This window comes from Cricetulus griseus (genome assembly GCF_003668045.3).
Source record: "Cricetulus griseus strain 17A/GY chromosome 1 unlocalized genomic scaffold, alternate assembly CriGri-PICRH-1.0 chr1_0, whole genome shotgun sequence".
Lineage (NCBI taxonomy): Eukaryota > Metazoa > Chordata > Mammalia > Rodentia > Cricetidae > Cricetulus > Cricetulus griseus.
In genome coordinates, this window is record NW_023276806.1 from 95,243,668 (window position 1) to 95,259,631 (window position 15,964).

General features: G+C 35.8%; 1 protein-coding gene across 9 annotated transcripts in view; it reads left to right on the plus strand.

The window, feature by feature from the left end:
• The window catches only part of Nbea (neurobeachin), a 525,226-nt gene that overhangs the window by 228,731 nt on the left and 280,531 nt on the right, over positions 1-15,964 (plus strand). For 5 of the 9 annotated variants that reach the window (XM_035451902.1, XM_035451904.1, XM_035451906.1 and 2 more), the window contains 2 exons: positions 4,996-5,123; positions 11,485-11,529. The exons of 1 other annotated variant lie outside the window; for it this stretch is intronic. In XM_035451902.1, coding sequence (XP_035307793.1) covers positions 4,996-5,123; positions 11,485-11,529 — 173 coding nt within the window. The remainder of the gene's footprint in view (positions 1-4,995; positions 5,124-11,484; positions 11,530-15,964) is intronic. 3 more of the 9 variants (XM_027395004.2, XM_027395005.2, XM_027395008.2) reach the window with 1 other exon arrangement.

Consider the following 15,964-nt stretch of genomic DNA (forward strand, 5'->3'; position numbering starts at 1 on the left):
GAGACTTATAGAAAAAAGTTTGAAAGTAACTTTGGTATCCTGCTGTGTTTACCACTCAGAGAATTTTACTCTCCCATGTTAGAATGCTGTCACTTCAACTTCCAGAAATTGCAAATGTTAGCTGAAATGTTATGTCCACCTCACATGTGCCTCGTTTCTTCATTCTCAGTTTTCTCTAGTAAAGCAGGTTCCTGCATCCTCTTCCCATTAAGTTCTTGTTTTGATACCAGGTCCAAAGCTTATAGCTGTCTGGCAGCATTTATATGCTCTTGTGTCAGAATAGGATTCTGTTCATTGTGTGGCTGCCTGTGTGGTTGTTTTTGTGCAACTCTGGGTTTCTCCTTCACAATTTATTTCTACTTAAGTATTCAAGTTATTTGTTGATTTTTCAGCATAGTATTTTCCAAAAATACCTATAACTGAATTCTATTCTAAAAGCATACTAAATTATGACCCCAGGCATCAGCTTTATAAGCAAACCAGGGCATATGTTTGGTATACTGGGGGATGTTCTGGATAAAACCACTTATAAAGGCTTGGGGAATAAAAATTGGTCTGAAAGAAAGGTGACACAATTTCAGGAGAAGACTCCGGACACTGTATCAGAAAGATCCAAGACTGCAGTAGCCTCAAGAGAAGCTCAGGCAAATCAAGGCTGGGTCCCTTCACCTTTTCATTGACCAGTTTGGGGTGTGGCCTTGGGTGAAGCAGCCTCCATTCTGGAGAGGTAACACAGCCTAGCTCAGAGCTCTGGTGCACAGAAGAGTCACCAAAACAGCTCCTCTGACATTGTTGTTTATGAATTACTTAATTTTTTAGGAAGTTTACTACAATTTCTTTAGCAGTGATTTAAAGATATCCTGGGCTTGAGCCTCAGTTAATTGTTTATTTTCTTGACTTTATATTTTTGTATCACTGTAGGGATGTTTGGTGACATTTTGTTCAACCAGTTGATTTGAAAAGAGGAATTGCTGCATTTCCATGTTCAGTTGTTTCCTTTCCATCTACCAAACATCCAATTAACAATTTCCAAAAGTGCACTCCAAAAGCTTTTATAATTATTTAAACACATCCCTAAGAGGCATCATGTTTCTTAACACATGAAAAATGTTTACTTGGAAATTAGTTTACATTATAAAGTAATAAACTTCTTATATAGAAGAATTCTGTTCAGCCTCAATTTCTTAATCTTGTGTAATTCTATCTACTTTCTTAATGTGTACATTTTGCTTTTAAAGTATATATTATTCTGTTTGGAAAAAATCAGGAGAAAATGTCAGCTATTGATTTTATAAGAGCATGGAAAATGAAATAAGCACACATTTCTTTTTTTACAACGTTATGTTTTGCTTAGTGGTAGCAACCCTAGAAACTTATAGCTTAGGAACTGTCTGACTGCATGTAACTGACTCTGAAATTTCTGATCTGTTTACCCATCAACTCTCTAGTATGCTTACTCATGTTTCATAGCAGTAATTGAATGAAATCCTGATAAAATGTTTAAAACCAGAGCTTGTCAGTTACTAGTCATAACATGTAGCTGATTAAACAACCTTGTATGGCTTCTCTACCATAATACTCCCTTTCTATGCATTTTCTTAAACAAGCCATTTCATTACCTATACCCACATTTCCTAATTCATATAGGAACATTTAATTGGTAAAGTGTTTCTACCACAGAATTACCTAATTGAATTATTTTCTATCTGCTGTATCTTCTAGGTACATTACTTTACACAAGAGTTACTTACCTTAGCTTTTCATTCTTTTGTTATCACGGCCCATTACTTTTTGTTTTTAAGGAATGAATACATTTAAAAGCTTTACAAAAATACTATTTTTTCTATATTCATGAAATTATGCTAAGTAACTATGATACTACAAAAGAATTGACATTGAGAGTAAATCAAAATTACAATTTTATGAAGTAGCACAATTATAATAGTGAGTTTACTAAAAGAAAATATGTATAATGTCTCAATAGTGTGGGTAATCACAAGTTTTCTAGGATTGGAATGCATAGCATGGAGGAAGTCTGCACTTTAATTGTTCATAAATCTTCCCCATTCTGCTGGCATTCTTAAAACCACCAAGAACTTGGATGGTAGCTTGAGGTCAAATCTTTGTTCAGAAAAATATAATAAATATTGTGGCCATGGGTTTTTAGACACTGTTTTCTCCCATGGCTTAATTTACTGAGACTTTTAAATGTATATTAAAGGAAGTACCAGCTTGTTGTAGGGGCACACCCCTTTGATCCCAGCACTTTGGAAATATAGACAAACAGATCTCTGTGAGTTCTGGGCAGCCTGGTCTACATATTGATTTCCAGGATAGGTAGAGGTGTATAGTGAGACACTACATCAAAAAAAAAAAAAAAAAAAGAAAGAAAGAAAAGTACCTAATTGTGTTTTTTTTTAATAAACAACATTAAGTACTTATATTGCAGACTATTTTGTTCTATTATTAGATTGCATATCTGTAGACTCTGATCTGAAGCATCATTACCTCATTTGAAGGTTTTATTTTCCCCCTCTAGTAATTTTATTAAAATGGTTAATAAATTGCTTCAGTCACTTGCATTATTTTTTATATGGAAATCAGTGGTGCTCTTTCTTGAGAGTTTTTGTTCACTATCCAGAAAAAAATCCAAGTTCAAAGGAGCCACTGATCTATCCTATGAGCATCTCTAATGTTTAGTTCAAGTAAAGAGTGGAGGAAGTAGAGAGATGTCAGAAGCTTAAATAGTTTTGGTTCCAGCCCAGGGGTAATTTCTGTATTCAGGGCATGAACTTCACCAAGCATTAAGAAGTTGCTAAAGTGTAATTGGAAGACTGGGGTGCCAGTTCTGTAGTCATTGCACTCTTGTGTTCTGTGCTCCAAATGAATGTTTTGTCTTGTTTTGTTTTGTTTTGTTTTGTAAATGAAATAAACTCTCAGAAAAACTGAAAAAGTACTACTATTCCCCATGAAGTAAATAAAGCATGCTGCTATTTCTTGAACAGTAATTTTCTTCAAAGTATTGTTTGATTTTTTTTTTTCTGTGTGTTATACGGTGTTTGTTTCTTTGTGGTCTTATGCTGTAGCTTAGTCTCACCTAGGACTTGACATTTTCTGCCCCCATTCCCCTAGTATTTAGATGTGCCCACCACGCCCAGAAGTTCCCTTTACTATGTCTTTGAGAGAAACATCTATTAATAGTACTAAAAGCCATGGAGTTCCCCTGGGTTATCATTTCTTTGTTACATGTTAATAGTTTTCTCATGCACAACATGAAATTTCAACAGTTTATACTGTGCTTTTCCTCAAGAAGAAAAGGAGACATTAGAAGTGCAGGGCCCAGTTACCCTCTTTTGAAAATACATTTGGGGTAATATATCAATATTAACATCAGCAGTATCCTGGCAGTTTCTTCAATGGAGAAAGGAATACAAATGCTTTTGTGTTATGTGATGAGGAGATCTAGCAATATGATTTGATGATGGATATAAACCTCTAGAATCTTGAATTTTTGAATTTCTATGTGTTCACTTGCGTTAGTTAAATACAACTAATTATCAGTACTTCTTTTAGAAATCAGCTTTAGAAAATAATAAAATCTAGATCTATTTCATTTTTACAATTGTAATCCCACTTATGCTTTCATAGTAGATGGAATTACTTTATCTGGGAAGCTATGGACATGATCCTGCATATGAAAAGGATTTGGTGAAATAGAAGATGAATAAAAACTATATTTGTGGTTATAAAAAGTCAAAGAAAATCTATAGTGATGGTGAGAATTCTGAGCCTTTAGGTAGTCTTAACTCTCTAGCTTTTGTTTTACTCTTCTTTAGCATCAGTTTTCTTTAGAGCAGTCAGTGTCAGAGTGGTCCCTGATCAGCATCAGCATCACCTAAGACTTGCATGTAAGCTCTCATATTACAGCTCTATATGCTAAATCAGAAATGGATGGCTGGGCAGTCTGTGTCAGCAGGGTCTGCCATGATTCTGCCTCACTCCACAGCTGGAGGGCCTGTCTGAAATAGGCATATCACTGTTAACTCCTTACTGCATATCTCCTGTGTGGATGGTGGACTCATCTAACATTATATTGATTTTGTTGTTGTTGTTGTTTAATATATCAGAATTGTATTTCACAAGAATACATATGGGTGGATTTTATTCAAAATATCACTTACAAAACTAACTAACATTACTGACATCTCACTGTGTTTTGGGTGCTTTTCTGCTCAGATTGTGGCTTAGCTGGTTAATCCCCACTGGGCAGATGTTAGGATCATCATTCTTCAGGCAGGTAAAGCTGATGTTCATAACATCACATGGCATAGTCTGTGGCAGAGCCAGAATTCCCATTTAAGCAGTCTTTCTCACCACTTACTTATAAGATCCATAGCCAAATTATTAACCTGCCTATGTAAAAATATTTTCTTCTCCCATTTTTTCTTTTACTTAATAACATATACCTGCAAGGCAGCTATTTAATATGCAATACTGAGCAATATAAGTACTATTTTAGGGATTGAGAAAGTAATGGGTTTAGGAAATTTAAAAAAAAAATGTTACTCTGACAAAGCAAGTCACCTGATTTCCAGTTACTTGGTTATTTTTTGAGAACAGGAATTAAAATTCTTTGTAACTGATAGAGTGACCACACAGTAGGTCCCAGATCCACCTTCATTGATGATGTGTGGAGAAATAGGAACTCATTTGTTCTGACATTCCTAGATCTGTGGCAGTGTCTTCAGCCTCTTGGGTGCAGAACTCAGGCTCTTTTTTACAGTGTAGTTGTTCTTATTCAGCTTTGGTCTACTGAGTAGACACTTGACTGTGCAAAACTATGTCCCTTCCATATTTTCACATGAAGCTTCCTGTTTTCCATGGGCTAGGACTGGACTTTTACTGTGACTTATAAATATTTTAATTTAGAACTAAAGTTTATTTGGCATTTATATTGAATTATATTTACTAGTCTTTATGTCTTAATTTCAACAGCATCACTGCAAAACTTGAAAGAGCTTTAGAAAAAGTTGCTCCTCTTCTTCGTGAAATTTTTGTAGACTTTGCCCCATTCCTATCTCGTACACTTCTGGGCAGTCATGGACAAGAGCTATTGATAGAAGGTATGATTTCTCTATATATTCTACATATTTTACTTTCATGAAATGTACCTATTAATCATGGCATATCTTATGTATCTAAAAAGATATATATGGCCGAAAGAATTTAAAGATACCATAGCTGGAGATTCTCATGAGACTTTGTGTGTATGCTTTCTCTTTACTTATTTTTAAATGCCACTTTGCTAAGTCAATGCCAATGACAGTATTCCAAATGAGGAACTTTGAAAGGTCTTAGAATGGGCAGCAGTGGCTCTTCAATCCCAGTCTTATTAGCGACACTGTGCATCATTCCACTGAGACAGCATTTATTAAGCATTGGTCTCTTAACGTTCCCTGCTGTTCTGAGAGCCATGATTCTTCAAATGACTTTTCTTATCCATATGATGGTTTTAATGTAAGAAGCTGTTACCAGGAAGTTAGTAAAAACATTAGAAGTACTGATGGGCACTTTATGAAGCTGTTGTCTCTTCAACAGCAGCTTATGTCAAGTAGTGAATAATGATGATTTAATTTATACACCTGTAGTAGGAGAGGAGCTTGGAAAACTGCAGCTAAACAAAGCTTTGTTTCATTTAATGTTTCAGTTTTTGACTGTTTCTTAGTTTCAGAAAGGGATGATCAACATCAAAATGGCCCTGCAAGTAAAAGGGGGTTTTACACACTTTTAGTGGCTTTTGAAATTAGTGCTTGTAACTTTCACTTCCACCTTACTGGAGAAGCAAGGGCATTTTCCTGTTTATTCTGGCATTGTTTGCTGCTTCTGCACAGTGTTTCCATGAGGCAAAATGGTGATAGTCAATGTCAGCCCATGCAACCCACTACTTTGGGCTCTGATTTCTACTGTTTACTCTATGGCTTTTGGGAATTGCTACATTACTGTAAGATGGACTATTTGGATGAGAATGAAATTGCATAATGCATATAAGTTTCCAAACAAGGTGGTAGTTTAGGAGAACAGGAAAATAACAGTGTCTTTTGGCTGAAGCAGCATGGAATAGAAAGTACACAGAGAGACCTAAAACATCTTTGTCTTCACCTTGAGTGACTGGAAGCTAAGTTTTGAAAAGAGTGGAAAAGTCACTGTCTCTGTCATTGCTTTCACCCACAAAGTAGAAGTAGAAAATTTTGCAGGGGTCAAGACTTTGAACATATCACTAATTATAAGCTACCCCTTAATGAAATTCATGTTCTTAGAAACTTGAAAACTTCACCTTGGCCACAGATTGCGCTTGTCTAAGTACATTGTTCAGATGTTTGTGATCCATTGAACAATATGTGTCTCACGGATGCACTGATGCACCTGTCCTGCGTATTGTGATGGAAGGACCAGATGCTTCCTTCAAAGACCTTACAGTCTACCAGGCAAGATCTGTAATTTAGAGCATATGCAACATAGAATATAGTGAGTCCAAATGGCTGGATGATCACATACCCTTCTTGTGAGTTCAGAAACAGGTGTGTTCCTGGGCTTACTCCTGCCTGCTCTTAGAGCCTCTTTCTCATCTTCACAGAATTTTGAAATGTCTCTCGATTCTGTTTACTTCCTATGATAGCCCAACCCTGTCTTATAAATTACAGAGTTTGAGCCAGATACCCCATTAGATGTTAGATATTAGTTAGTCTGTAACTAGATACCCCATTGGTTCCCCAAACATGCTTTCAAAACTTTAGTTATCTTTCCTTTCAGATAGATTTTCTTATAACATTGTTCAATTGTTTTGTTATTAATATCACCATTAATGTAAACATTTGAAAAAATACATGATTGTGCTTTAATTGTTTTCTTTCTTCATATTTAAAGTAATTTGGTAAGAAATGATAATTTCTGAAATTACTAATTTGAAGCCTAGTTCTCCAAACAGTACTGCAAACACTTTATCAAGCTGTTTGAAAACCTGATAAGATGGTGGAAATGATGTTATGATGGCTAAAAGTAGAGGTGATGTACATGTAGATTCCAAGGGGGCTAATTTCCTGTTGAAGTCTTTTCACTTCTTAGTCCTTTTGGCTTGTTGGAGTATGTTCCTGAGGAGCAAGAAAGCTGGTAATTTATGCTTTCCTGGGTTTTGTAACATGGTAATTTTATTTTAAAATGTCAATAAATATTAATTGAAAACTAATGTAAGGTTTTCTCAAAACTTGTAAAATAATGAGTATTTTCTTTGTTTATGCATACCTTTTTTCAAATTTTAAAGAAATTAGAAATGCTAACTGAAGATACAGTAAAGGAATAAAGATAGTAATACAATAATGCTATGTGATAGGCCTTAGGTTGTTATTAAATTGTAGCCACACATTTTACGTACATTATCAAGAAACCAGAGCATCAGTAAAACTAGAAAATTAAAAGTTGTAAGGCTCAGGTATGGGCTCCATCTGATACAGTGGGCCGTAAGACAAATCATATATTGGTCGGTTACTCCTATAAGCTTTGTGCCACCATTGCCCTTGCATATCTTCCAGGCAAGACTCCATTGTATATCACAAGAATTGTGGGTATATTGGTGTACTGAACTCCCTATAGATACGCCCTGAACATGTCAGACAGTGCATCTTCAGAAATAACTGCTGTGTAGTATGTCTGTAAATGGACTATTGTCAATCACTAAAATTGGGGATAAGTTTGATCAGCTGAAAGAGCGGCATCAGACTAACAAATACACATGAGCAGATATGTGAGGACTCAAACGTCTTCCTCATGTATGTATTGGGACAGCTGCTTAGCATATCACCCAGTGTACCTTCTGCGAAATTAAGCATTGAGTCCTGGTATTATTTCTAGGCTCTTTTCCCTTCCCCAATCTTTTTGAAACTGTTTGTCATTATTAAATGAATCTGTGGTTTTTTTAAATAAGGCTCACATTACTGGGTCTTAAGTGAACATATTTGACTATTTGAGGTTCTAAAGAATTATTCCCAGATAATATTTTATCTACTATAACTTGGGTAGCAGCATTACTAGAATTTTCTATGGCCAGACATTTGGACTTTTTCTTACACCTTTTTCACCACTAGGTGAAAGGCAAGAGAAATGACTGGGTGAACTCTTTAAATATACCTCAAATATTTTAAATTTAATTGAAAGACTGTGAGCAGTAACAGTGAAGTAATATGGGCTTACAAGTGAGTACTATAGAGCTGAAATACTGCCAGCAGTTAGAAATTAGACATTCATTCCCCCCTCTGGTTGAATATAGTTTTATCCTGTAGTTTTTCTGTAGTCAAATTAAAATTATATATCATAATCACATCCTGCCTTGCTAATGTAAAAATGGCATTTCTTCATAACAGAATAATAGCAAATGGTAGCTCTTCAAGCTGTAAATTTTGTTGTTCAAATGTCATTACTTGGGAAAATGAAATGTTGTTAACCTTAATCCATTACCCTACACATGGCCCATCCAATCCATGTATCCAGGAATTACTGCACAGTAACAGAATGAAGTCATATCTGCCAGAATTTGGTTGTTACTTTCCAGATTCATCTGTTCTCCTTCATCTTGCTTGGTAAGCAAGTCATACATCATATATCTTTTATCAACTTCTTTGTTTTATGTAGAGTTGCTTTCCTATTATATAGGGTTCTCTTCTTTTTATATAGGCCTCCTTTCCTTTTACATAAGTTCTCTTCATTTTACATAGAGTCCTCTCCCTGTCCTTTCCTCATCCTTTGACTCCTATGACAAGGTCTGTAAGAAACATTAATGCACTCTCTTCAGTGCTTCTGTGGGACTTTTATTCTAGTAATAGGATTATTTTCATTTATAAATGAAAAGTATCTTAATACTTTGTTTGCCATTTCTTACTTAAATTTTATTACATAACTAATATCTAGTATTTTCCCCCTTCTACTTGAAAGGACTCTGTTTTTACTACTGATGATTTGTGGTAGAGGTAAAATTTTGTGTTCTTTGATAAGAATTCCCAGTTTGATCTGCTGTCCATACCCATGAGTTTTCTACTTCATTCTAGATTGTTCTCTACTCTACCCTATAGAAGTGCATGTTGTTTCCTGTTCTCGCTTACTTTTCATTTGGGGGATCAAACCCAGGATCCTAGGTTTTCCAGGTGAGTGCTGTAGTGCTGAGCTCATCTCCAGCCTCCACACTCTTCCTCACACTTCCATCCTTCCATTTCCCTCGGTCTAATGTGACATTTCCTCTCTCTTGATGAGGAAGACTGTCAGACTATTTTGAAGAAGGGAAATCACACAATGAATACTTCATCCCCTTAGCCATTGATTATTACTGTTTGAAATGTTGCTTGCCATCAATAAATCTTGTGACTTTTTACTTTATCGTATATGTATGTCTAACAGAAGCAAACCTTGAATTTATGTAACTGAAGCCAATTTCCTGTTTTAAGAAAAGAAAATTACTTTCAATGTCTATATAATAAAATATATTTGAATTGTATCTTGGTTGGGTGTTTTATGTTTAGTTTTCTTTCTATACATGTAGTTACTCAATTTTTCTCCTCAGCAATCAATCACTGCTACTTTCAATTGTCTCTGTTCTTTACATGTCAGCTAAAACAATATCATTTATTTTCATATCTATCACTGTTATTCAACAGGTGTTGTTAAACATATTTTGTGATTCCAGTGTATTAATGGTATTATTATTTTGCCTTTGTAGGACAAGACAGTAGTTATTCAAATCTTACTTAGGTTCCTTTAAAAATGTTCAAATTCTTTATGAACTACTGTGTAAAAGTCACTTAGAATAAATATAGATCTAAGTGTCAGAACCCATAGCAAAGATGACAGAAAAATAATGAATGAACAAAATTGTTAGGTATGTTTGGCTTGCTGCAGCAGTGGAAATTCCTGCATGAAAATGAAACCAGAAAGCTTTTCTCAAAGATCTGAGGGTTTAGGGAGATGGCTCAGTGTGGCCACACAACCACTGGGTGCAGGATTTGCATTCCCAGACCCTGTATAGAAGCAGGAGTGGCCTTCTGCTTGTGAATACAGTGCTAGGGACACAGATGCAGGGAATTCCAGGAGCCAGCTGGCTGACTAGACTAGCCATATGAGTGAGCTCTAGGCTCCATTGAGAGACTGCCTCAGTGAATAAAGTCCTTCACTTACTGCTCATCCTCTGTTATCTCACTTCAAACTTCCTCAAATCTGTAAAATTGTTCCAGCCCTTGTGACAGCTCAGGCTGTAGTCCTGGAGAACAATTTTAATCCTTTATATGACTTCATTCTGTGAAAACACTCTAATTTTCGCCCCTCCCCATGGTCTACCCTTTAGTGAGGGCCCCTTACCAAATCTAACCCTCATCAAATTTACTTGCTCCTAAACAGCTACAAGTCAGCTACCTTGGAGGATCCATTTTTAAAATGAAAACTTAAGTTGGCATATGCTTTTAATTGTAATAATATCCACATCATTGTTAATTGCCAGCTTAGAAGTGGCTGTTACTAAAACAGTAAAATGTTTCCAGTGAATAAGGTAGAGAATAACCAAGGAAGACTTCTACGTTATCTTCAGACTTACATATACACACAGGTGTGCTTATACATATACCAGCATGCATACATAAACACATCCACCCACAAATACATGTATATGTAGTAAATAAATGAATGATGAGTAAATCAATAAAATTTTAAAGGAGAAAGAGAGAGAGAGAGACAGAGAGAGACAGAGAGAGACAGAGAGAGAGAGAGAGAACTAGTTTAGTATTTAAATTTAAAGATGTAGGCTCCATCATGAATCACATGAAGATTGTCAGAATGTGGAATGCATTTTGACCACTTTTTTTTGAGGAGTGTAAGAACCAGTATATCAACCAAGGTTTGGGGAGGGAGAGAATGGGGGGACATCGATAAAGGAGAAGGGAGAAATAGAAGGTAGAGGAGAGGGAAAAAGAGGGGGGAATTTAAAAGGTAGGTGTATCTTTGCAGTGTTCATCCTGCCATGGTACAAAGTCACCCTGAGAAAACACTGTTTATACTTTTTAAGCATTTTTAGCATTTTTTAAGTTCACTTGATAACTTACAAAGAAGTATTCAAGGTAAGCACTTGATATGAGGATTTTAGATGAAACTCTCTTTAGTTTTCAAGGACAGGAAAGAGTATAGTCTGACTTAAATATCTTGGAAATAAGACAGGAGAGTCAATAATAAAGACCTCTCCTATTTACTTAAAACAACTTCATAGTCATTTTCTGCATCTCTCTGTCTCTTTACCAAACTAGTTTCTGTGGTATAGTCATCAAAATGGGGCCCATGACCACCCTAAATCTAAGTTCTTTTTTGTTTTCTAAGTTCTTTTTAATGGGAATGTCTTTCATTATTTGACAAAAGAGAGAATCTGAATGGCTTAACTAAAAGGAATTTTTTTTCTTTTAGGTTTAGTATTTTGTTTCTACTCAAAACAACTTAAGTCTGGAGAAGGTATGCAGTCCTTTTTAAAGAGCTGTACATAAACTGAAATATTTTGAAACAAATATAGTAATGTAGAAGGTCTAATTTGAATGACATCAATGCATGTTTATTAAAATTCAGTGCTTTAGCCTTTTATAGTTCCCAGGAGTAGGGTTCTTAAACGTGTGATAATATATCATGAAGTTTCAACCTCCTCCAAAAGAGGGTGTCACTGGACTATTGTTAGAGGAATGAGCTTTGTCAGGAAAGTACATGACATCCACAATCCAATGGTCAGAGTGAAAAAATATCATACCTGTTTGTATTTTTATCTGATAGAAAATGATGGAAAATGTTGTTGGTTATTTTTTACTCTTACTCTTTTGCTCTTTTGGGGGTCCACCACCCAGCTCCCAAATAAATGCACCAGGGTTTATTCTTTCTTATGAATGCCTGGACTTAGCTTGGCTTATTTCTAGCTAGCTTTTCTTAAATTATCTGGTCTATCTTTTGTCTCTGGGCTTTTATCTTTATCCTATATACCATTCTTTATTCCTACTTTGTGACTTGCTCTGTAGCTGGGTGACTGGTCCCTGATGTCCTCCTCCCCTCCTTTTCTCGCTCCTCAATCTTCTCTTCCTAGATTTATCCCCCTATTTATTCTCTCTGGCTTCCAACGCTGCCTTTCCTTTATCCTGCCTAGCTATTGACCATTCAGCTCTTTATTAGGTCAATTGGGTGTTTTAGATAGGCAAAGTAACACAGCTTCACAGAGTTAAACAAATGCAACACAAAAGACTGCAACACGTCTTTTCATCATTAAATATCCTATGGCATAAATAAATAACCACATCTTCACCTAATACTCCACATCATTAAAGCATGATTTTTTTCTTATTCCCCTTGTGTGAAGTGCATGTGTGTGCATATTCAGCTTTGGCATATATGTGGGTATGCACATGTGAATGGGCATGTGCATGGAGGGCGCATTTGAGCGCATTCTCTGTTGCTCTACCACCTTACTCACTGAGGCAGTTTTCTCAGTCAGACTCAGAGACACCTTCTAGCTCATCGCCCTAGCCAGTTTGCTCTGAGAAACCTCTTGTCTCTGTCACGTCAGCACTGAGGTCAGGCTGGCAGGCCCACCCACAATTTGGTGAGTCCTGGGGTTGAGAACTGTAAACCTTATACTTTAAAGTTAAGTACTTTAACTGCTGAGCCATCTCTCTAGCACTAATACGTTTTTTTAATTAGCATTTTAAAACTTCTATAATGGAAACAACAAATACAAGGAGATTGCAGTTGGGCACACATTATATTTTTAATATCAAAAGACCTGTAGAAGAGAAAGTAATAGCTATAAAAATAAAACAAATGGACTTATTTAAAACATGACTAGCTGACAAAGGTTCCCATTGGCCCATATTAGGCTCTGGGAGTCATCCATCTGCTACAGAACAGGATGTGGATCAATACCTGGAGCAGGCCATAGGAAGTAAGTGAGCCTTTGAGGAACCTGAGTCTGCACATCCTTAGTGGAAAACTCCCGAAGGTCAACTTGAAAATATCAGTTAAAGAAGAGAGTCCTGTGTGCATTACAGTAGATGAATCCAGGGGTGCCGTGGTAAGCTTAGACACAGACAGAGCTCTCCAGACCCCATGAGAAATTAACCACAGTTCCCTTGCAGAGTTCACAGTAAGGAGAAACTTGTATGAATAGAATCTACACTGAGCAGTGGAAATACAAAAGTAATGAAGAGAAAAATCCAAATAAAACTACAAAAGACAGACAATTAAGAAATTAGTTTATCATGTTTTTTTTTAAACTAATGCACAGTAGTTTTGTGCTACTGTGACAAATAGCCCATGTTTAAACCAATTATAAAGAAAAACATTTTTTATTTTATTGTTGCTGTTTTGTTTTATTGCTCATGGTTTTTAGGTATTTTATTCTACAGTCATTTAATTCCATTGCCTTTGTACAGGGCAGCACACCACAGTAGGACTTATATGCAGAGAAGATTACCTCGTGGGAAGAAGGGAAAGCTAAGATAAAGACAAATAGGTAGAACCATGGTACCATAGCCTATCCAAAGACATGTCCCCCAGTTGTCCTAACTTCCTTTGACTAGATGCAAAATCCTAAAAATTTCACCACTTCCCTATAGTGCCAAAGGCTGGTGACAGAGCATTAAACCTATGGGTAGTTGGATGACACAGAAGTAACAATAAAACAGCAAGGCAAAATCTGAGAAGCTGAAGAGAGAGGTCAAAGATTACATAAACCCTGAAATTTAAGAAAACTCTTATCACATAAAGGATATTAATTTTATGTATTATAGTAAAAATGCTGACAATGAGAAGAAAAATCACATCATAAACATGTTTAAGTAAACTAAAGAATTTTACAATGATTGAGGAAGCTAAAAACTATTTGAATCAGAATTTAGCAATTATAATTCTGGAAAAAGAAATTAGAAAGTAATTACAAATAAGGGAGAAAATTTTTTGAGATGGAGTTAGAAAAAATAAATGATGAAAATCATTAAATAAGGCTATAAAAGTAAAAGAAGATGAATAAACAATATAAAGACCAAAATGTAATGACTAAAAAGACAAGAAAAGATGAGAATGGAGCAAGACACATTTAGAATATCTAAATTACTAGAAATAGATACTTTCTAGCAAGGAAAACAAAGTCAACTAGGATCAACAACTCAAATTGTTGTAGAATGTTTAAAAGACCAGATTGGAAACATCTTCAAAGGACATATTGAATGCCTGTGTAAATTAATTCCAATAACAAATATTGATACATATTTCTAGGATACTTACAAAATTTAAAGAAAACATTTTGTATATACATAAAATGTAGAGTTACTGGCAAGTGAGGGAGAATCAGATAGTGATACTTTTTAACACCATTTTTTTCCTTCATGAGAAAAGTATAAAACAGGCTTTGTCTTTAGCCACTACAAATAGTAAATATGCAAGAAATTAGGGATAGTCTTCCTATTCCCTCTCCCTGAAGAATTTACAGTAATATTCAGAAAACACTGATTTGAGAAATCTTAATCCAAAAGTATCTTAAACTCAAATATAGATGTGTTTAGAGAAGGTTGTAAGAGAGAGTATAACTAAGTCCTTAATCTGAAAATGGACAAAGACAAACATCAAATACTTACTCTGTCAAACTTTTATAGCAGAAGTTTACGTCCATTGGGGTTAGCTTTTTCTTGAGGAAATACATCATCTTGTCAATGATGGAGTGATGGGGCCTTAGAATAGTATTTGACATTCTCAAAGAATTAGTACGTTTAAGCAAGAATTTCAGCTTCACAAAGACAGAGAACCAAGTTTACAATCAGAAGGGCAAAATACTATCTTTAACTATACACAACTGAGTGAGTGAATAATGTGAATGCCTGCATAATGTTGAATTATACCATGGGAGTTCAATCATCAAATTTATGCTGCTGGAATTTCTGTGGTCTAAATGACTCAGTTCTTTTTTTCAAAGTAAACCACACATGGCGGGGGGGAGGGGAGGAGGAACATGGAGTCTGTAGTTTGAGATTAAAAGACATATCAAAATTAATTAGTAAAACTAAGCTATTTATGTCTCCCTTAGAGTCCTCCTTATTTCCTAGCTTCTCTGGCCGTGTGGATTGTAGGCTGGTAACCCTTTGCTCTGTGTCTAAAATCCATATCTGAGTAAATACATACCATGTTTGTCTTTTTGTGACTGGGTTACCTCACTCAGAATGGTTTCTTCTAGTTCCTTTCATTTGTCTGCAAATTTCAAAATTCCATTGTGCCCCCCCCCCAGTAGTACTCCATTGTGTAAATGTACCGCATTTTCTCTGTTCATTCTCCAGTTGAGGAGCATCTATGTTGCTTCCAGGTTCTGGCTAAGTCCTCTGGAGAAGGGAAAAGGGGCAAGATCTCCTGAGCAAATTGGGAGCATGGGGAGAGGGTAGAGGGAGCTAGGAGAATGAGAAAGGGAGAAGAGAAGGGGCGAGGAGGACATGAGGGAACAGGAAGGTTGAGTCGGGGGAAGAATAGAGGAGAGCAAAATAATGGAAACCATAATAGAGGGAGACATTATAGATTTAAAGATAAAGCTCTTGGATAGGTAAGATCAACATAGTAAAAATAGCAATCTTACCAAGGGCAATCTACAGATTGAATGCAATCCCCATCAAAATCCCAGCACAATTCTTCACAGATCTTGAAAGAACAATACTCAACTTTATATGGAAAAACAAAAAATTCAGAATAGCCAAAACAATCCTGTACAATAAAGGATAATCTGGGGGCATCACCATCCTGACTTCAAGCGCTACTATAGAGCTGTAGTACTGAAAACAGCTTGGTATTGGCATGAAAACAGGCAGGTTTACCAATGGAATTGAATTGAATACCCTGATACTAATCCACAAAACTATGAACACCTGATTTTTTA